The sequence below is a fragment of the Cryptomeria japonica genome, chromosome 8, assembly GCF_030272615.1.
Source record: "Cryptomeria japonica chromosome 8, Sugi_1.0, whole genome shotgun sequence".
Classification (NCBI taxonomy): Eukaryota; Viridiplantae; Streptophyta; class Pinopsida; order Cupressales; family Cupressaceae; genus Cryptomeria; species Cryptomeria japonica.
Window position 1 is genome coordinate 445,541,729 of NC_081412.1, and position 22,546 is coordinate 445,564,274.

Genomic DNA, 22,546 nt, shown 5'->3' on the forward strand with positions numbered 1-22,546 from the left:
TTCACTTCCACTTGATCTCTCTCTTGGTCCTAATGATTGTATCGCCTAGACTATGGTTCGTCGCAAGCGGAAAGGGAGGTCCTCCCCACTTGTCCAAACCTCTCCCTCTCAAGGCTTGGGTGTCTCTTCCCCTCCTTGAGTTGGGTCTGGTTAGATTTTTGGTCTGACAAGCTTGGGCTTGCTCCCTTGGTTTGTTTTTCTTTTTGATGGCCTCTGACTATATTAAGGGTCGGCGCCCTAGTTAACGATGTTTTTTTAATCAAAAACATAATGTTTGCAATGTTAATGCATAATAGCTTCTGCAAGATAAGACATCTCTAACCATTGCAATTGACCTCCTTAATTTTGTTATTGTTTATTCTTCTTTGCTATGCTTTCTGATTTGAATATGATAATCGGGTTTTAATAGATGATTGTCAAATTATAAATATTGTCACTATTATTAGCAATTGTTAACATTGTGCATGTATGATAAGCATTGATCTATATGCTATCGAACTAATAAACCCGATGGCATATTAATGGCGATTCATTTTATGAATCGACATTAATATGTTATCGGGATATTAACCCGATAACATATAATGTTATGTTATAAAACCCGCAATGTAATAGTATCGGGTAAACATAAATTAAACCCCGCTTTGTTATCAAACACCGATTCATTATCGGGCTGCATAATTAATGATAATTGCTAAATGCCAAATAATAACCGATATTGGGCATGAAGAGGCACCAATCAATAGGTGCCTTGATCGATCATGCCTAAAAGGCATGACCGGTCAAGACATCTATTGATTGATTGCCTAAACATATAAAGGCCGATAAGAATCATTTGGAGAAGAAATAGAAAACGATAACTGCATCATAAATCAGAATTATTAGACATTGAATTTAGAAATAATAATCACATAGCATTATTAGTAATATAACATGTTCTTCAATTGAAATTGAATAAACTTTACATGCAATGTAGTTGTATGACCATCCCAAAAAGGAAATTTGTCTTTTTTTCTATTATTTTTTTTAATGTTTATATTACCATATTAATTAATTTTGGATGTGTATGGAGAATTTATTATGTTTTTTACATTTTGAAAAGTTTTAATTGGACATGAGTTAGAAGAGTCCATACAAATTTGACTAAGTCAATGTTTATTTTAAAATTCATATCAAATCAGGATCACTTTAGTATTTACTTTTGCATCAATTATTAGGCAACAATAGGGTCAATTATAGTAAGAATTTTTTATAATATTATTAATCAAATTATAGACATTTTAAATACATCTATCTAAAAAGATTGAAGAAATGTCACTCTTGATTGATTTTATCTACTCGGGAGTTATTTTAACTTAGAATTACTAAAAACTTTTTTATTTTATTTACATTATTTGCTTTGTTTGCCTTATTTTTACTATGATTTAAGTTTAATATACATGATCACGTACACTTTACTATCATTAAAAAGCACAAAGATCCAAAATTATAAAATTTTATTTTCCAAAATTTACAACTACATCAGTTTTTAGTAATTCATATTAGATCTCTGTCACTTTAACATTGAGACCATACTAATGTCTACTTAAAAAAAAAAAAAGTATTATAATATTTTTTTTAAATTATAAATATAATTTTTTAAAACTATTTTTTAATTTTGTTGTATGTTGTAGTCAGAGTGACTCATTTTATTTGAACATTGACCACAAAATATAACATAAGCCAACAAAAACCTTTAAAAACCAACTAAAATCTTTTAAAAATTCCCTCTATCTTTATTCTTCAAGACAAAAAGTATGCCATTTTCCCCATAAAATGTAAATGAGGGTAACTTCCCATACCATAACTATTTCATTATATAGGCATTTTTATTAAAATGATTATACAAACTTTATTATATATTTCATTGTCCATGTTCATCTAAATTATAAATGTGCATGGCACCTTGAAGTGAAAGCTTGGGAGTCAATAGCTCAAATGATCACGACTTCAAATTGTCCAAGGTAAATCTCAATGTATCCTTATATCAGTGTTCCACGGTCGTTGGGGACAGGGAGACGGGGGGATGCGGGGACGTACTTCGGGGACGGGGGGGCAAAGGGAAAAAGTTTCGGGGACGGGGGGACTTGGGCCTAGGAGGGGGAAACGTGTTTCCGCGGAACACTACTTTATATTCTGATACAGAATATATCTATATGCTTTATGTACATATTGTTGTGTTAAAGAGGACCAAGATTAAACTTTGAACTTTTGAAAATCTGCCAAAGCTATTAATCATAAACTGAATATATGATTTAATTTTGGAAGTCATATCACCACTATATATGCAAATTTCAGTTTCAAATGGCATGCACCATCAGCCATTGTTATATATTATAACGAGATTTACAACAAATCTACAGCCCACCCGATGGTTGCATATCCTTCATACTACAATCTTTTCCTCCACTCTCTGCTCCTATCCTAAAGTGAAGGAAGAACATCTGCAAATCTATGGAAAATCAATGGGACTCACTTTAATGGCTCCCCCTAACTGTACATCTAGAATTAATGTTTTGCTAGGGCATAACCATTATGTTTTTCTACAATTAACCTTGCACATTCCCTTAAAATGTATATGCCAACAGCTTTTAAGTGCCCAAAGAATTAAGATAACAGAGTTTGTCGTAAAGTTCATGTTGTGACATTTTCACAAATCGCCCCATTGCAAATGGGGACCCCACTTTTTTCCGCTTTCTGAGTTAGTTGTAGAGTCTTTAGCTATTAGTCTTCTTGGAAGAGGTGTAGTATCTTAAATGGCTAGGAGGTGCTCAAGTCAAGTCTCTTTCTTTGAGTTGAAATGAGGTCAATTAGTTTTCAGGGCTTAGGAAATGAATGATTTCATGATGACCATTCCATTTGAACATTATCTTTTGTTTGCAAAATCAGAGATGAAGTGCTGAAATTTGGCTAAGGCAAATTGTACTTCTCAAATCAAGCACATAAAAGTGGGAAATCAAACATAGATCAAACCTGAGACACAAAATCGGCCTCAAATTGATGAGAATTAAGCCAAACGAAGGGAAATCAAACTTAAAATCATATGTTTCCATGATCAGAAAATTCATTTCCAGATTTAGAGAAGGTAGTAGGAAGCTTCATTAAGTACTTTTTGCAATGTTTTGATTCAAGTTATGTTTGTTTCCAGGTTTGATGCAAGTGGAATGAACATGAAAAGGAATGAGAAGAAGATCAAGACATCATGGCGTGGAAGGAACATCAGCTCACATACAATATCAGAATTTCATCACAACTGCAAAGTAACAAGAAAGACTTCAAGATCAACATAAGGATGGCAACAAATGCAACGAACATGATCAGCATGATGACACACTAGCACACTTCAATTGCAACATGTGCCAAGACATACATAGAAGGCTTTACCAGCAGGAAGAGGGATACAAGCCGCTCGAAGGAAGAGATTTCACAAGATTACACAGGAAGGAGTGAAATCAACACATTCAAAGGCAAGAAAGAAGATCAAGCACAAGCATCACAAGGTCAACATCAAATGCAGCACTCAAGCGGAATTCCCAAAAAAAGAAATGAAAAGTGAAACACATCTAAGATGAAGAAGTACAACCATACGCTTGTGATGAGTTACAAAGATCAGCAAGCTGAGGTGACGCCCAATCATCACATATCCAATCATATTATTTCAGGCTAAGGCATCTAAATTCAATGTACCTAACTCATCCATCAAGGAAGATAACTACCACATGTGAGCACAAAGTTGAACGTACCTACCATCGTCGACTATTGGTAAAAAAATTCAAGGACGTGTCCCATCAAATGTAATTTTGTCATTGGTCAACCATTAAATGCTTTGTAATGGGTGTAACAAACCCTAATTAGGGTTTCTATCTTTCGATCATGGTCGTTGATTGTGAATCAGTCTAAGTCATTCATTGTAATGAAAGCACCATATAAGGCTCCACTTCTTCATTTGTAAGGGCTAATTGTAAATAGATAGCAAATCTGTAATAGATAGATAGCAAGCAAATAGTTAGAGTAGAATAGGAGAAGGCAAAGATTGTTGCCAAAACTTTGTTGTAAGAAGTATATTAATTTCATTGAAGATATGGTGAAATTTATGTGTTGATTCAGCAATTTGTATGGTCTCTACTTCTCGTTTAATTCTCATATTGTTTAGATGAATGGAAGAACTTTGTGCATAATCAATGGTGAAATTCGTACATCCATACTAATAACAATTTGCTGATTGTAAAGTGCTTTGCGTAGTCAACTAGATCCATCTTAGTCAAGCTTAACTTCAATTGCTAGTTCTTCATTAATATGCTTCACCTTGAAGGTATCTATGCTTGTAGCTATCATTTGATAATCATAAAGCTATCCCTAAAAAATTGCACTAGCCATGTGGAGATGTTCGTTGCATGTCAAAGCAAAGCTTAGTTGAGTTTTACCAAAGATTGTCCACTGCTCTTACATTCCTAGGAGTAGAATAGATTTCGCAACCCTCATCCAAATTTCCTTTTTTGAAGTTAAATAAAACTTCACGTTCCAGCATTATTCAAACATTCAAGATTCAACGTAAGTCCACCTTGTTTTCCAGCAATATCACATCAAACAACTGAGTCTATCCAAGAGCACGTCAAAATGTAACATTCGGAACCTTGGAGTCATCCCATTTGATCACGCAGCTTAGCATTTGGGAGGATTTTGTTCAAGAGAGGATAGAATTCTTGGTATTTTATTTTGTGTTGCATAGTGCATAAAAACACCATCATTAGTTCCCTTCTCAGAAAGTATGTGAGTACAAGTCCACAGTTCAGCCATTCTATTTGGTTGTATTAATCCAATATTTTTAGGAGCATTGTCTTTTTCTTTTAATTAAGTAAAATTCAGCGGTGATGTGTGCTTCCCTCAAACCAAGTTGTTCTTTTGAACTGAAACTTGGGAAGAGATTTTTTTCTTAAGAGATGAAAACCCAATGTACTCTACAAATAGTTATGCACTGTTCTTTTATGTTCGTTTTATCAGATATTTTGGAATGTGATTTTTATCTACTCTTTGTATTTTTCAAACCTTGACTGAAAGGGTTGACTGAAAAAGATTTACATTCAGAATGAATTTGGATAAACTGTTCAAAAGACGTTATTGTTGTCCGACCCACAACTTCAAAGAATAATATTTTTTCACTGTCAACAAAAGAATTGATAGCCAATAAATAAGTATTCGAAATGTAAAAATGAAATATATATCAACGTGCATGTGCTTCAGTATGACTATTACAAGTCAAACCCTACAAAAACTGCATGAATCAATCTATTTGAAGTTGAAGCCATTTGGAGGACATTTATATGAGTGTGCAAACTATCGTTTTCCCTGTTTCCAATGGCACAACATCCCACCTAAATCATTCCGGGTTTACAAACACCTGCACACAAAAAACACACCACTCTTACGTTTCAGTCCAGATTATCATAAGTAAAGATGTACTCAAAACAGCAAATATTTAAACTAATAAATTCCTGTTGCAAACCTTTTCCCTATCAAACTTATGATGGTTAGACGTTGAACATCTCTGAAGTCCCTAAAGCAACATCTAAAACGATATAATTTCCTGTTGCAACTGTAATGAACAATGTAAATATTGTTTATAAGATCATGACCAAGCTAAATACCACTTTGGCAGATGAGAATTGTTTTCTGTAACCCCACGAGGGAATTTTATTCCATTTACTTTGTATATTGTTAAACTCTTGTACCTGATCTGTAATATGCTTTGTGAACTACAAAGCACCAATTTTTGCTTATGATCTGTTTTAAAACTACTCCTTATCCTTTGGAAGCTATGTGATTATTGAATTTCAACCTAGAAAGCATTTCATGTACACACAAACACAATGGGAACTGCAGTTTAACCTGGAAATCTCCATTAATGGAGGAAAGACCAGCTTAGTAGGTGCAACAGCACATCTACCAGATTGGATTAATCCAGTAAATAATTACAATGAGAGGATTACAATGGTATGACTGTTCTTGCCCTCTATTAGGTCTCCTTCTGTAACTGAGTTCTCGCTAGTTTGCTTAATGCATAAACACTTCTGAGAGTCCCAAATAGACTTCTAACTCCCCTTTTCAATCCATGGTATGGTCCTCCCATGCACTAAAATCATCCTAGGTCAAAAATGAAGTGTCAAAAGCCATATCTATTCGTTTCCCCTAATGTCTTTAATTGTCATGGTAAAACCACCACTTTCAACAATCAGAGTTATTCCCGTGGAGGCGAAACTGCTGCTTACTTACAGAACCACCCAGGCAGTTTCAAAACTGCCTCTTGCTGACAACCAATGATTTCAACTGTCACCAAACAATGAGTACTTACACTTTTTCAAATTTTGCAATAAAACTCCTATTCATGTTCCTGACTTCCCTATCATTTATGGATCATAACTCCCTTCATAGAAAGGCTTTTAGTCCCACAAAAGCTTAATAAGACACTAAGTGAGGAAACATGGTTCTCACCTTCTCCTTGGAATACCATCAGGCTTGACTGATTGTTTGTCCTTTTGAGTTCCACTTGACTGATTGTTTGTCCTTTTGAGTTCCACTCACAAGGACTCATGGTCTCCCATTGTTTTTGGTGTAGCACCACATCCTCAGGAAGTATTGCTTGATTGTCATAGACCAAGTCTTCCAACAAAGGTAGCACTGGATCCTCTTCATCATCCAACATGAACAGTTCATACAGCTAGAGGTATTTACAGTCGACCACTGAAAGAAATATTATGAAGAGATGTAGGTCAAACCAAAATGCAATCCCCTGACTGCCTCTAAAATTTTATAAGAACTATATCATTACCCACATCGGCCTGTCCTCGCATCTGCTCTTTTCCTATGGACAGCCATACTTGATTTCCCACCTTGAGACTCCCACATTAAATTAATCATGTCTCTACTTGCATTTCGACTAAGTCCTCTCTAGTTGTGCTCTCACCTTGAGTTGGATTTGGCAAATAGTCTCAATGAATCTTGCTGCTTTTGCCACCTCTAAATTGAATACCACTTGAACATCCTATTGTTTAAGTGCAACATCAAGTGGATCAACCACCAAATAACCCAAACCATTAAAAGCTAGAGCAGCTGGTATAGGAATGGACTGCTTTTTCGTATGAATGTTGCATGTAAGGCAATGTTTCGTCCCAAGCCTTTGGAAAGCTGCTGTTGTAGGCTCTTACGAGCTGGCACTAGGGTCCTATTTACCACATTTGTTTACTCATCCATTAGGGGATGGAAGGCAATACTTTTTGGAGCTTGGTTGCACTTTTCTCCTTCAAAGTGGACTAGAACCTACCAACAAACTGAGTATCTATATCTAAAACAACCAATTTTGGAAACCCATAATGCACCCACAAATTAGCAAAATGAAAATGCAGTACTTTTCTAGTAATTGTTAGAATACACATCTTGCTAAACATCTTGTTTAGCACAACATTTGCCATGCTTACTTATCCACAAACCACCCACAAAATCTTTCCTTTCATACCTTGGATTTACAAGTTTAACACAACCTGCATCCTCTAATTAACTTTACTACTTCTAGTTTAATTATATGCCAATACACATAGCTTTGCAAATTGGCACCATTTTTACAACACCAAAGTGACCTGCCACTTTGGAGGTATGCACATCCCTCACGAGTAAAAGTTGGTGTGCCTTCAGCATGCACACTTTGCCCAACTTATAGAGCAGACCTTCCTTGAGGTAGAAGTCTTCATCATTATTTGCAAATTCTTGTACTTGAAATTCTTTGTACTTCTTCCCAAATCCGAGTCTTGTTCATATTCCTCTCCATAGGCTTCTTTTGTGAAAGGCTCTAACAGCGAAATAATAGCAAAAGCTGAAATATACTTTGAAATTGGTGACCTAGATGATACTTCCACTACTATTTTTGAACTTCTCTTTTTATACTTGTACATAAAATGGACTTCTAGAAAATCAACCACTTGTAGCGCCTTGCTTGATGCAACTTGTTTTGAGCCTATAGATATTTGCAAAGGTCTATGGTCCAAATTGCACAAAAGCTGTTTTTCCTTCAAAAACTTCCAAAACTTATAAGTGAACTAAATGTTCTTCACATGTTGCACTAAAAACAGGAGTATAATTTATACAAACTATGACACGTGTACTATGAACTCTCTCAGAACATCACTCATCAAATGCATGAATGTAGCCGGTGCATTACACAAACCAAAAGGAAAAACCAGCCATTTGAGAGCCCTTGCTTGGTTTTTAAAGTACTTCTCCACATATCCTCCCTTTTCATTCATACTTACTGAGCGTAACTTAATTTTAGACCCAATTTGGTGAAAGAATTTGTATGTTGCAGGTTGTCCAGCAAGCCATCCATCCTTCAGAGAGTATAGCAGTTCCTTGTGGTGATATTATTGAGAGCCTAGGAATTAATATGCATCCTCAAAAAGGCATCCTTCTTTCTTACCATCAGAATGGGCAAACAACATGGCAAAGTGCTTGGGCATATCACACCTTGTTCCAATAACTCTTGAAGCTGGTTTTAACACATTACTCTCCATTAGTGATTGTCCATACAATTCTATGTTGGATAGAGGATATTCAGGAAGCAAATGAATCTCATGAAAAAACTCATTGGGCATATCTCATTGCTCCACCTCTCTTTTAAGAGGCTCATGAAAAACCTTCTAGAATGATGCCAACAACTCGTCTACCCCCTCAGTCTTCTTATTAGTATGAGAAATAAATGAAAAGTAAAACCCAATCCTATTCACTTGTTTACCTTTCAAAAGCAAATAATAAAATTGTTTGGTCTCTTGAATTAACTTGAGTGCTTGATTGGAACCTTCCATAGCAATCTTCACTTTGCTTTGGTGTCCCTTAACGTTGTATTTGACTCCATCCTTGACCTATTGATACCTTTTACCCCTTCTCATAAATATAGTGAGCATAGAATCTACTACTTTTTTGGACATCTTATTTGTTCTGTGAATAACACAAATGACCAATTGAGATGAGAATTTTATGTTTTAGTAGAACTGAAGTGTAAAAAAAGCATGTTAAAATATACATATATGATATACCTCTATAGGTGGCAACGAATCATATGGTTTCTTTTCTCTTGAATCATATACCGCAATTCCTGAGATTTTTTGAACTCCTAAGCTGGTCGCTACAAGATTCTGCACAAAGCAACTGAAAAGATCAGAACAATGTGGTGAACCTCAAATAATTTGTGACCAGAGTTGAAACATTAAGAACAGCGCAAGGAAAAACAAATTTGTCCTAATATTGGAAGTCCACTTCTTTGAAAATGATGTAAAACCTAGAATATAATTCTCTGGGAATTATAATGGCTTGCAAGAAGTCGGATTAGTTGCATTAGTATCTTTCTTAATTCTAAACCTATTTGTGGTCTTGATCTACCCAGAATACATTCCTCCAAATAGGAACACAAACACATTACAGTGAACTTGTGTATTTAAGGATTAGGATGTAACACCTTTCATAAAAGATGAATACAGCTTACTGCTGACATGTAAAGAGCCACACAAAATGCAACAGTATTTGCAATATATCATGAACCGTGAATTCTTTGACCTATCATCATAAAGTAAGAATACAATTCCAATATGATGGGTTACACTAGATATGTAATCAATAAAATGTATTTGTAAGCTGTTTTAAACCAACATTAGTCTTCAAGTCAATCGAACACGAAGAAACTTAAAAAACACACATAAAAAACTCCCAGTGTCTGTTAAGTAGCCTCATAGTCATGCATAGAAAAGCAGATAAGGGGGTTTTGATGCAAAAAAAAAGCCCAAAAATAATTATCCAAGAACAATGTTATCTCGTTGCCAGCCTTTATTAGGTTCAAATAAAGGTCTGTGCAATTGTAAGCAGTGTTTCTCCAAGTTTTAGAGATGTGAGGACAGGGAAATGCAGGTACGGCGTTTTGGGAACAGAAAACAACTCCCCACTTTTGGGAACAGCATAGGTAAAGCTATTCCAATAATTTTTAAAAAAAAAATAGTAATACAAATTAAAATGAAAAATATCATAAAGTAAGCTACAAAAATCATCAGCGTAAAAGATTTTAAATACATTTCAATCATCCTTGAGACTACTTTTTTGTAATCATTCAAACATTGGTGTAACTGTTATAAAAGGTTAGAACTTGCAATATGTGCTGTTGTTTCTGTTGCTACTGCAGCCAGATTTCAGCAGAACTGCATTAAGCTCATTTATACTATCATGTCCCCTTTTCAAAAATAAAACTTACTATTTACAGTAGGCCAGTTTGTCCAAAATTAGTAAGTCAAGTCCTGCGAACAATTTGGGAAATAATGTTCTAAATGGAGAAAAATCAAATCAGATTTTAATGTCAGATTATTAAATGGCATTTTAAATTAATTGGGGCCAAAAATGGCAAGAGGGTTTGGAGAATCTCAAAATTAGCAATTATTAGTCTTCTTGAGTTCAAATGAAGAAGTTGGATAAAATGGCAATTTCTATTTAAGTGGTGGAAGTGGAGACGCATTTTTGGAAAGGCAGTTAAAACTTTTGAAATGCAAGATTCCCCCCTCTTTGGCATGGGGATTTTGGCACCCAAAAGTGTTTTTTGAATATTGTGCCTTTTATAGTGATTTCAACTTGTTTTGGACTGATTCTATCTTATGATTTTAACAGAGTTTTGTTGTTGTTCTTCAGAAGTTGCGAAACCATTGAAGAAGTGATCTTCCAGGCTGATAAACTAGGGGGATAGAGGCTTGCAAGCAGTGTGTTTACAAGTCTCCAGTGGCAATCACATCCAGGGGTTGCAGTTGTGCTTCAAGAGACTTTTTGTGTCGTTTTGACAGGGATTGTAATAAATTGTGTATTGTAGTTTCTTAGTGCATTTTCAGATTTGTATTGTTGATAATAACAGTGTATATTGCTGTTCTTGTCTGTGTTAGACATTTCTTTCATGCATCTTTCTTTGTGGGAAGTGTGAGGAGTTTGGAGAGTATTTTGGGTTTTGTAGTGGATTTGTAAAGCTTTGAGCTTCGTTTCTGGAGTCTATTTTGTAATGTTTCATGGCAGATTTGTAGACTGTCACAAACATATATTTGCATGCTGTTATAATGCCAAAATTTCTGTAGAATCTTTTTCTTATGTTATATGAGGGTTTTAAGTGTTTATAGGTTCATTGGGGCAATTCTCGGCATTCCCGATTTCACCGCTTGTTTGCAAATTGTAAATCTGAGTTGGGTTATAGAATTTTGTAAATCAGATATAAAATTGCAGCAAGGGTTATTACATATACTACTATGTAAAAACACCTCTACATTGATATAACCTATAGTATTTACTAGAGACAAGCAGCTTTAAAGTGCACTGATGATCCATTATCATACATCTCTTCTGTAACAATCAACATTATTGGCACATTCTAAATGCCACTTTGGTATGAATAAAGCCGTTATTTTGCATGGTTTGCATGATGAGTAAAAAAGACATTTTGATAAAACATTGTTACTCTGGTGTTTAGTTGTCATTACATAGCTTCTGGAAGCAACTCCATAACATTTTGAGTGCAGCTTCTGGAAGCAACTCCAGTGCTTTCTATGTTTCTTCAAGTTTCAAGGGCAAGTTTCTGGGCATCAGGCTTAGATTTTCTATTTAGTCTTTTCTTTTACTTAACAAAAAAATATGCAGAGCATGGAAACACCCAGGCCTCTGGCACAGTTGAGTGATCTCTCAAGTGTGTTCCCAAAAAAATCCCCAGTTCCAAGTCCCCAAATGCAGGAATGTGTCAATACCCCCAAAGATACATCCCAGGAGAAAGCTAGTTATAAGTGAAGGCAGATTGATATGTACCAACAAGCCAAATTTGTTGTCTGTCAGCTTTGATGCTTTTATGATATTTGGTCCAAGACTCTAAGATAAGGTTAGAATTTTTTTTTTCATGAATATTTGTATTGTACAGGTGAATTGATCATGCTGCATTAGTCTAGTTGACCACCAATATGCAAACAAATTACAGAAGATTGCACACAAACTAATCTCCATTTAAGTTATATGAAAGCAAATTATTTGGAGATAAACCAAATTCTATTGATTCTAAATTTGTTAACTAATCTCCCTCCATTTTTTAGTATGTGGGACTACTTAGAATAAGGTAGGTTCAATGCAGAGAAACGGGAATCGTCCAAAATCGCCGAGTTTGGGCGATTTCCGAGTCGAGTCGTGCTCGCCAAGTCCAGTGGGCTTGGACTCGAACTCGGATAAGTCTGAGTCAAAAAATCGCCCAAAATGGCACTCGCCCAAAATTACCGAGTTTGGTGAGTCCTGACTCCCAAACTCGGCCAGTGGCATGTAACTTAAAGTCTAAAAAAAAAAACAAATATGTTTTGAATTGATTTTTTTTGGTTTATATTATTCTTTGAGCCTAAAAGTGAACTTCATTTCATTCATTTGGCAAAATAGGAGGAGAAAGGTGAGTTGTGAGGAGAAACAATAGAAAAATAACACCCGGTGCCTGTATAAAATAATAAAAGTCTTTTGGCCTCGCGGGGCGTTGCCGCTCGACCTCACCCCGTATCGCGACAGGGAATGCGCCAGGGGCGCTGCCCGCAAACCCCCGTCGTAAAATTAGGGGGGAAATTGTGCCAATAAAAGTAGGGAAATTTTAACCTCTAAGTCTGATTAGGCTCCAATTCCATATAACAACATATACTTTCATTTGGTGCATCAAGAGTTGGAAAGGAAGAGTTTGCATCTCATTTGATCATATGATGACATGGATTTTTTATTCCATTAGTTTTGTAATATTGTATACATTTGACAATATTTATATATCTATGTTTGTTATTTCCTTCAGCTACAATTTGTGTTTATGCTTATGTGATTTATGTATACTTGTGTATGTAATCAAATTAGCTTCTATTTGATGATGTTATTGTGTCTTTAAGGTGTATTTAATAAAGGGTGCATGAAACAAGTTTTAAATCTTTAAAAATCTCTAAATTTCTTGAGTTTTTCACTTTGCCGATTGGAGCTGAGTCGGAGCCGAGTTTTGACTCCCGAGTCTGAGTCCCGAGCCGAGTCCAAGTCTCGTTTCTTTGGTTCAATGTGTTAATCGTTTGTATTGAGAGGAGTCGCCCCTTGAGAATTGGCTTTTTTGGAGATTGCATTCCCTTGAAGTGGTTGTCATTAATAAAAGTAGTAGTTATTGGAGATTGCATATCTGACTCTTTTATGTCCCTACAATTTTTTCCCCTTAAATGACCACCAGCCTCTGGTAAATAATGTGACATTGAGCAATTGAATTTTCATTGAAATTGCATAATGAAATGCATCATAGATGAAGTATTTAACTCATTGAATCAGTCTGGCTATCAATATGTTTTTAATATTAGAGGTGTTATTCCACTTAAAATCAGCACCAAAAATTCATGAGTTTCAACAGACAAAAAATAAATGAAGATATTAGAAGATTAAACTTTTTGTTTGTTTGTACTGCCTTCATCAACATATCAACTCAGGCACATTATTAAATGCACTAAACAAAGAAATTAAATATAAACATAAATCAGATGATTAATAGAAACAAAAACCTACCAGACTGAAGTCTGTAGTACCAAACGCTTCCAACTGGGGAACAATCTGCAACAAGTTATTTCCCAGAATGAATTGTACGCAACCACGAGAACAATAAAGTACAAGAATTATGTTCCATACTTTTAAAGTCTGAATTAGCAAACAGATGCCCATGAGTAAATAGTTAATGAGATTTCTTCTTTTGAGTAATCTACTCCTCTATCTTACTGGAAACATTTGTTGTTATACGCTCATGACATAAGCAATTTGTTTCACAGATGCTTCTCTAGATGAATGAGAAATGAAAATGCCCATGTGTAATGTAACCTAAAAGATCTCCAATATTTTACACTCTAATAGAAGACATTTACAGATATGGCAGATACTTCTACTTTTTGTGCTTTATTGTAAAGTTGATAAAAATTGAAAATTTATCATTTTGTAAAATTATTGAAAAATTGGTTAGCTATCAGTGACCATGAGAACTTTAAGAATAGCATCTACGTTAAAAGGAATATACTCTAACAGTCATACAGGCAATTCAACTGGTGAATATTTTTTATATTTTCAATTTGAGCTCCTTTGGAGTTATTTCTGTTAATAATGATTTGGACATTTGGTGTTTACTCATTTATGAAAACCGTGGGGAAATCATAGTAAGTCAATTCTGCAACTTGCTGCCTGCCAAGAGAAAACCTCAAATCGGGTTGTTCTTCCCACCAAGTTAGATCTCAACCCTAGCCATCTCAGCTTATTAGTTATACCTTTTACATCAATTTTATCTGCTTATTAACCGTGCTTAAAAGGAAAACAAGACAAATTAAGAGCATAGATTGATTCTATAGCAATATGAATGTTTAACTAGCAATTAAGGCAATTTTCTCATCAAGCAAAATCGATGCCAAAAATGGTTGGAAATTCTTTAGAACTCCAGCAGATCAACTTACCAGCGTCCAAAGACCATTAACCACAATGGCTCTTTTTACACCATGGCTCTCATCCTGAGATAAAGATACCTCAAGTGGTCCAATTCTCTTATCAGTGTGATTAAGCAGTCTTGCCCTTACCTACAATCATACATTACCTTCAATCAGCTAAATAATTCAGGTACAACATTAAAGATTTGTTAGAAAGTGCTTAATATTTCAGCATATTTTGAAAAACGACATTTGATTTGAAATTTAAATACTGGAGCATTGGAAAAACTGAAAAAAACTATGAATCTATGTACAAAATTTTAAATCAATCCCCAAAAATTCATATACATCTAGGCAAGTTATACAAAAATACATTTATTGGCTCAAATATTATCAAAAGTTTCAGATGAGATTCTTAATTAAACAGTGAAAACAAAAGTAACATATGATAACCCACTACCACTTCCGAATAAATAGCATGGAAATAAATGGATTTTCCACTTGCAAAACAACTATACTGCTGATTTGAGTTCGGGTTTGGGTTCAGTGGGTCCAATATGGCTTGGTTCAGTACATACATACATACAGACAGACAGACAGACAGACATACATACATACATACACATACACATAAACATACTTACAAAACAGCTGAATAGTCGATTTAATTGTCAAACATTAAGATAAATCACAATGGTTTATACTAGTGCAATTACGCATGCATACATACATACACGGTCATACATACATATATATGTACATTTTTACATAGTATTAGTGCAACTCATACATGCATTCATACATACATACATAATATTAGTGCAACTACACACACACACACAGCTGGTTAGTTAGAAGAACATGCAGCACTGGTGCCATTCCCACTAGATGCACCATGCAAATGGCACTGTGTAGCAGACACATGCCCCTCATCCTCAATTGAAACTAAGTTGTTAGGGTTAGGGGTTTTTATTTGTTGGGTCCCAATTGGATTCTCCTCAGATACTCGCCCCAGGCCTCTGGATTCAACCAAGATACATCATAGGGTCCTTCCCTGGGCCTCTGAATTCAGCCCATAATATCTTATAATAAAGAAAGAGGGAAGTGGATTGCACCTCATATTCCATCAAATAAACGATGATACATGGAAACTCACTTATATTAACTTACAAACTTATCATACCACATCAAATTAAATGGACTTCCTATGTCCAACCATGAGTTCCTAGGTCAGAGGCGTTCCATGTCTTGTATATTAGACTCTTTACAAGCAAAGAAAATCGGTGTGTTCCCAGATAGATATAAAATTTTACAAATTATGGTGTTGACTTATATAATGTGCACATCTCCTTACTTGAGCAAAAATTAAGAACATCATTCTATAATGCAAAGATATATTTACTTGGCTAGAAGTTTAATTAATTGTAATCCATATCAATCAATGAGTCAAAGCACTAGACATTTATGGTGAGTCAGAGTAGATACCAAAAATGGTCGGTTCAAAATGATGTGAGGGGGCAACTCCACAATCTGTATGTCAACCTCCTTGTGTGAGATAGGCTGCAAAATAAACAAGGCATACGATTAAACATTATCAAACAATGATCATTACAAGGCTAAATTTCATTCAAAAAGTGTTCAAAAAAGACTTAACCTATGCAGAGGATTTACTCAATGGCCACTTTTCTAGAAACATCTGACAAGAAGAGAATTTTTCTTATATTCATGCATTGCAAATATAAATCTAATAATGATGCAGAAGCATCCAGATATCTAGAAATCCTGCACACCCAAAAAACATTGCTCATCAATTTTGGTTTTTCTTTTAACTATGTGTTTGCACGTTCCTCTGTTGAATTACATTGTTTATTTTCTTTCCTAGCTGGTCATTTCTGCTGGAGCTGATAATTACATGGGACCCACACTTTTATATTGATTGGATTCAATCTTTTTGCTGGGCCCATGTACCTTACCAAAATTGAATTCTCCAATCATTATGGGCATTATAACTAACCACTCAGCATTGTTACAATTTATCCTAAATGAGTCCCACGCACTACACTTTGTTAGCTAACATGACAAATTTCCTATTTTATTTTGGAGCATAGCAATTCGAGCACCTCTTTGGACTCATTTGTTTGTTGTAGACCACACAACGGTCCCCTTCCTAAGTGAATAAAATTCTTGCTCCTGAGTTATTCCCTTGGTACCCACATAACTCCTCCATCCCTGAGTGCCATCTAAAGAACATCTAAATTTAAACTTAGGTATTGCATTTTCTATATCGTTAGCTACAACACACCACACCTAATCTTTGGGTAATTAGACTTTCCCTTACTAAGCACTGATTTCTTGCTCATAACCACCAGAGTTTTCTTTTTTCTTGGCATTATTCCCATGTTGGTGGTTTCCTGGTGATGGACACATCGTTCTTGGCAGACAGTATACCATCTTTGACCTGAGATTGGCAGGTGTAACTCCCAGCAGTCCCTACAGATGTTGGCGGCAACCTATTACTGGTACTGCATGCCAACTGTTGTAGAATTAAAACTGCTGGGAGCTGCGTCTATTTTGGGCCAACCACCCCTTATACAAAAAATGTATATCTGCATGAGGTGGAGCATAGACAAAAGCAATTTGTTTTCCCCTTATAAATTTTGAGCTTCTTTCTCTGTAGGGATTTTGATTCTTCAGTCATTGGATGGCATTTTTATTTTTTTGAAATCGTGAGATAACCCAGCAACACAACCACACCTTGCCTCGGTCTTACTTTTTGCCGAGTTTTGGGGTATAGAAGTGGCAAGCTGAGGCAAGAATACCTCAATGGACGACTGAGGGAGCTCAAACAACCCAACCGCTGGGTAAACCCAGCTGGCGAGAGTTGAACCTTCGACCTACAACCTTACCAACCATTTGAGCTATGGGCCGAAGCCCCATTGGATGTCAAATTTGTTAGGTAATGAGAAATTTGCCAGCATTTAGTTCATAGTAAATTGAACTCAGATAGAATTCTGAATAAATGGTTATGAAGCTTTTTAATTTTCATAACATTAGTTGTACTGATTTGATTGGAGGTGAACCTGGTGAAGTAATAGTGAGTAAAGAGCATGAGATTGCAGCTAGAGCATATCTTTTAGATGGAATGAAATTGTTAGTGAATAAGGAAATAGAGAGCAGAGCACAGTTGCCGCAGCACTTGGTCCACTAGAGGACATGATGAAAATAGCAGATATGATACAGAAAAGCACAAATAAACTTGTTGAAATGCAAGAAGCATATGAAGAGTGGGTGATAAAAATTTCTGATTTCCACAATGTTTTTAATTAATACTGATAAAGTGGTGAATACAGAAGAAGAGTATGAGGAGATAGTGATAAGAAATTTTGATTTCCATAATGTTACTTATTTGAAATGGACGTGGACAGATGATGGTGGGTTGAATTCCACAAAGGATGATTTGAGTGCAGGTGAAGATAACCTTTGGTGCAAATGGATGGATGGATGGTGGTGAGAGGATCCAATTATAAAAGGAAAGAGATGGTAGAGAAGAAAAACTAAGAGGAAGTTAGTATATGGTGCAAAAAAGTCAACAAGAAGAGTAAAAGATGAACGAGTTTGGTGGAAGATCAAGTTCATCCTAAGTGCTGGAAAAAGAAAAGGAAGGAATCTTTTGAGGTAATTGTTTCAGTAATGAGGCATGTCGCAGACTGTGTGCTTTCCAAAAGGGTGGTACTACCACTTAGCTGATAGCTCTATTTGTAAAACATGCTCACAACTTCTTTCCCAGCATATCTGATCTAGAAGCATTATGCCAATCCTACACACCCAAAAACATTGCTCAATCAATCTTGGTTTTTGTTTCAAACTCTGTGTTTGCAGGTTCCTCTACTCGTTAATTTTTATTTTTTTCTTTACTAGTTGGTCATTTCTGCTAGAACTGGTAATTACATGGGATTCACACTTTTATCTTGGCTGGATTCAATCTTTTAAGTGGGCCCACATGCCTTGACCACTCAACACTATTAGTATTCATCTTAAATTAGTCCCACACACTATATTGTGTGATATAGCAGGTCAGATTTCCTATTTTATTTTGGAATGCAACAATTTGAGCACCCCTTTGTACCTATTGTTTGCTCAGGCCCACACACTTTAACCCCTTCCGGCTAAGCTGTCCCTTTAGGACCAACATAACTCTATACCTGGGCGCCGTCTAAAGAACATCTAAATTTAAAATTAAACTTGTGTTGCATTTCCTATACTGCTTTCCCTTGCTATGTGCCATTTTCCTGCTGGGACCCACCAGAGGTTTTTTTTTGTGGCATTATTCCCATGCTGGCAGTTTCCTGATGGCAGTTGTATTAATTTTGACAGACAATATATAATCTTTGACCTGTTATTTTTATAATAGGAAGGCTCAACTCCTAGCTGTCCCTGCAGATGCTAGCGGAAGGCTATCGTATATTAAAACTGCTAGGCGCTGGGTCTATTACAACTGTTCTTAGTGCATAGTAAATTGGACTCTGTGATACAGAGTTTGTTATTGTATACTGATTTTTGACAGTTTGGAACTTAGAATGAAACGGAGTTCTGAATTTTCTTGTTCTTCATTAGTGCTGCTGGGTTTAGCTACCTTTACTTAGGCTCCTCAACCCATACTGCATTAAACAAGATTTCAACTGTAAAAATGCCATCACAAGTTTACAGAGAATGTATCAGAATATACAAAATCTAAAACATGCCAAGCTGCGTAAGATCAATGAGATGAAGAATCATAATTTGTTGTCAGTCATAAGCATAAATTACCATGGATTTGATTATACCTTCCAGAATCCAAACAATTACCAGCTAACAAAAAATTTAAGAATCTCATCTGTCCAGAGTATCATTTAATATTTTTTAATTCTTGCATGAAAGATGAAACCTCTACAACCAAATAAGTCCATGCCAACCTGTCGGATGTTCAATCAATAAAATAAGTTTCTTACATTTCCGAGTATATTTTGTGTCTGCAAGCGCCCAGGTTCACCCAAATTTGTTCTCCATGTGATTTGAAGCTTACCAAGGGTGTTGCTTCCTTCTACTTTGACAGCTGTCGACTCAGAAGATGACTGTGTCAACTGATATATATAATTTCGAATTCCCCCATTTGCTCTAATGAGATCTGGTGCCTTGAAAATATCCCTGATCATTTTAAAACAGATGCTATCAGAAGGCCATGATAATCATATAAAAACAGATACTATCGGAAGACTAAGAATCACATGCAAATAACCAAAGGTCATTTCTAATAAATTTTAAGTCAAAAGCAACGCACTTGAAAAGAAGTTCAATTTTTTTTCTTTTTACTAAATGAAGAGCAATGAGCTTTACTCTTTATAATATTAAATAAAAAAACATTGTGTTGTACGTGAACAAAGAAGGTAACAATATAATTGACTTGTCTATTAGCTATCAAACTAAACATTGCTCTAAACTTAATTATATGTCACAGGAACTCACATCTTGTGTCTAATATACACGATTACCTAACTTGAGGATCAACATCTATTTTGGCGTCATCAGCTGTCAAAACCTTTGCAGTCCAAGGTTGAGCAGGCTCAAATTGCACTTGATCCATGTAAAGATGTGACTTCGTGTGATTTTCAATACAAGCTTCTAAAAATGTACTGTCCTGTACAAATCATGTGCATTGCATAAGCAAAAAAAAACCAGTACAATATCAATAATTGACTTCAGAAAATCTTGGTCTGGATGCACCATCATAAAAGTGATGAATTTAAGTGTTCAGTTAAATGACTAAAAAACTGGCTGTAGAGAATATGACATTATTGACCAAAATACAAGCTTGGCCTGCTTCACGAGTGTCAAGTTCTATGGTTTGTTAACAGTGGCAGCTCATAGGAATGCAAACTAGAAAGCTAATAATATGATTCATGAAGCAAACTTTGACTTCCATAACTGCAGCTTTCTCAGTTGTTAGATCTCTATCGATGTAAAAAAATATTAGATCTCTGTCAAAGTTTTGCAATTGACATGAAAAGGACTGGAACTAATTGCACATAACAAATTAAAAGTTCATTTTTTTAACCAATAAATGACTAAACGGTATTAAATGGATTGTAAACATAATATAATTAGAGAAACAATGGAATGGAATATAAGCTATGGGCCTGAAAGGTCAGCGCCTAAAAATAGAAATTTCTGATTTCTTAGTTCACTGTTTTGAGATTCAATAACAAAAAGCACAAAGGCCCAAAAATTATAAATGAGTCAATGACAAAAAGCAGAAAAATAAGAATACTGAATAGGTATAAGATTCTAATTTCTAGCTATAAAAAATAAAAATATAGTATCAAGTAAAACTATGCCTCATTTGGAATATCAACATCAAAGAGTCCTCTGATGCTGAGTCACTCTATATATCAAATTGTGATATGCAATGGACCCCAACCAATCCCTACTACACCTACTCCTTGTCAATCTATCTAGCATCTTTAGGATCAACATCCCAACATGTGGCTGACTTTGTTGATGGTCAATGTATGTCAACCCTGAAGTCACAAGATTCCATGAACTGCAATTAACTTTTCCAATCATCTAGATGTAAGCTTATTCTAAAATCACCAAGTGGATGAAGCTGTAGGCAGACCAATTCTTCTTTGCAACAAAGAAACTAGAAATCTGTGAGTGGTAGCAAAAGGCAAGCTGCCTCAACTCTTATGTATCCTTCCCATACCATGCCTCCCATAAAATTAGGTGTTTTTGAGCAAGAGTAGCAACATCCACCCTAGCCTCTAGTTTGTTGAATGTAAACCCAGAAGATTGACATATTGAAACCATTGCTTCCAAAGTCTCAATCCATCCTCAATGTTGTAGACCTTCCCAAGAGCTTTCATGAGTCTCTCCTTTACCTCATCGTCATCAAAGGAGTAACTCTGCGAGTCCAAGCTGCATACAACTTGAGTTTAAGAGCAGGGGCAGTCATATGAAACAGCGCAGTAATGATTACCAAGAGCGAGGATGATCCCTTAAACCACATATATGTTGCTGGTGATTTGTTGCCCTTTCAAAAATGTCAACTAGATGAAGAGATGATCCTTGGCAAAAATGGCTGTACCCTCATTGCCATTGTTTTAAATATGATTTTGAAGATCATATTACTTCTATATATTTTGGGTATTGATGCTGCTAACCATTATTTTGTAACAATATGACCCCACAACTTCCAGCACATATTTTGGTAAAGTTATTCAACGTTTCAGCCTAATATTAAAATTCTTCCCTTATTTAGTGCCATGTAAAGTCATCATCCAGAAAATCCAAATCTATAAGGTTGCATCTATCCAAAAAAAAATTGTAAATTGTCCCCTAAATGAGTTTATAATGCAAGCCTCCTTGCTTCCCATTGACACTTTCTATGGGATGAAATTTCCCCTGATTACTGGAAAAAGATCTTGTTGGTTGCTAAAGTCATACATAAAGGATAGACATCACAGTCTCGCATTGCATATTGTAAGGAGGGATTTAAATAATCAAGGTACAGAAGATTAGATTCCACTCCATGGATTTCAATTCCTCATGAATGCTTTTGAGAAGACAATCATTGGAACTTTCTTGGATCCTGAAATGTTGAAAGCCCTCCCAATCTATCATTGACATCTGGACAAAGTGCGCTTATATTCTTCCCAGTAAACTAAGCAGAGATCCCTGAATATCTTGCATACTCTCTTTGGTTCTTTTTTTTTTGGAAAATCAGATCCGTTTTACCATTTTTTACTAAATACCTGAGTATAACATTCTAACTTGCAGCTCCCAAACCTCTTGATTGCCATGATTGTGTTATTGTGGCAAGACTTCAACTGGTAATGAAATCTGTCTTTGCTGAGTCTGTTGGGATGATGTCCTCTAGCAAGATGAGCACTAAGTCAGCAGAGCCTTCAGGGGGATTTCCAACTTTAAAATGTGCCATATGTTTATTTTTTTCTATCCTAGATGATGAACAGTTC

The 22,546-nt window shown here is 35.5% G+C and overlaps 1 protein-coding gene across 3 annotated transcripts in view; it reads right to left on the reverse strand.

Moving 5' to 3' along the window:
* Positions 1 to 5,099: 5,099 nt before the first annotated feature.
* LOC131052440 (uncharacterized) overlaps positions 5,100 to 22,546 on the reverse strand; it is a 58,376-nt gene continuing 40,929 nt past the window's right edge. Inside the window, exons 6-12 of one of the 3 annotated variants that reach the window (XM_057987116.2) lie at positions 20,066 to 20,211; positions 19,526 to 19,721; positions 16,023 to 16,097; positions 14,568 to 14,687; positions 13,642 to 13,686; positions 9,120 to 9,218; positions 5,100 to 5,437 (exon numbers count right to left, since the gene is read on the reverse strand). In XM_057987116.2, coding sequence (XP_057843099.1) covers positions 5,417 to 5,437; positions 9,120 to 9,218; positions 13,642 to 13,686; positions 14,568 to 14,687; positions 16,023 to 16,097; positions 19,526 to 19,721; positions 20,066 to 20,211 — 702 coding nt within the window. In that variant the 3' untranslated portion in view covers positions 5,100 to 5,416. The remainder of the gene's footprint in view (positions 5,438 to 9,119; positions 9,219 to 13,641; positions 13,687 to 14,567; positions 14,688 to 16,022; positions 16,098 to 19,525; positions 19,722 to 20,065; positions 20,212 to 22,546) is intronic. The other 2 variants (XM_057987123.2, XM_057987128.2) reach the window with 2 other exon arrangements.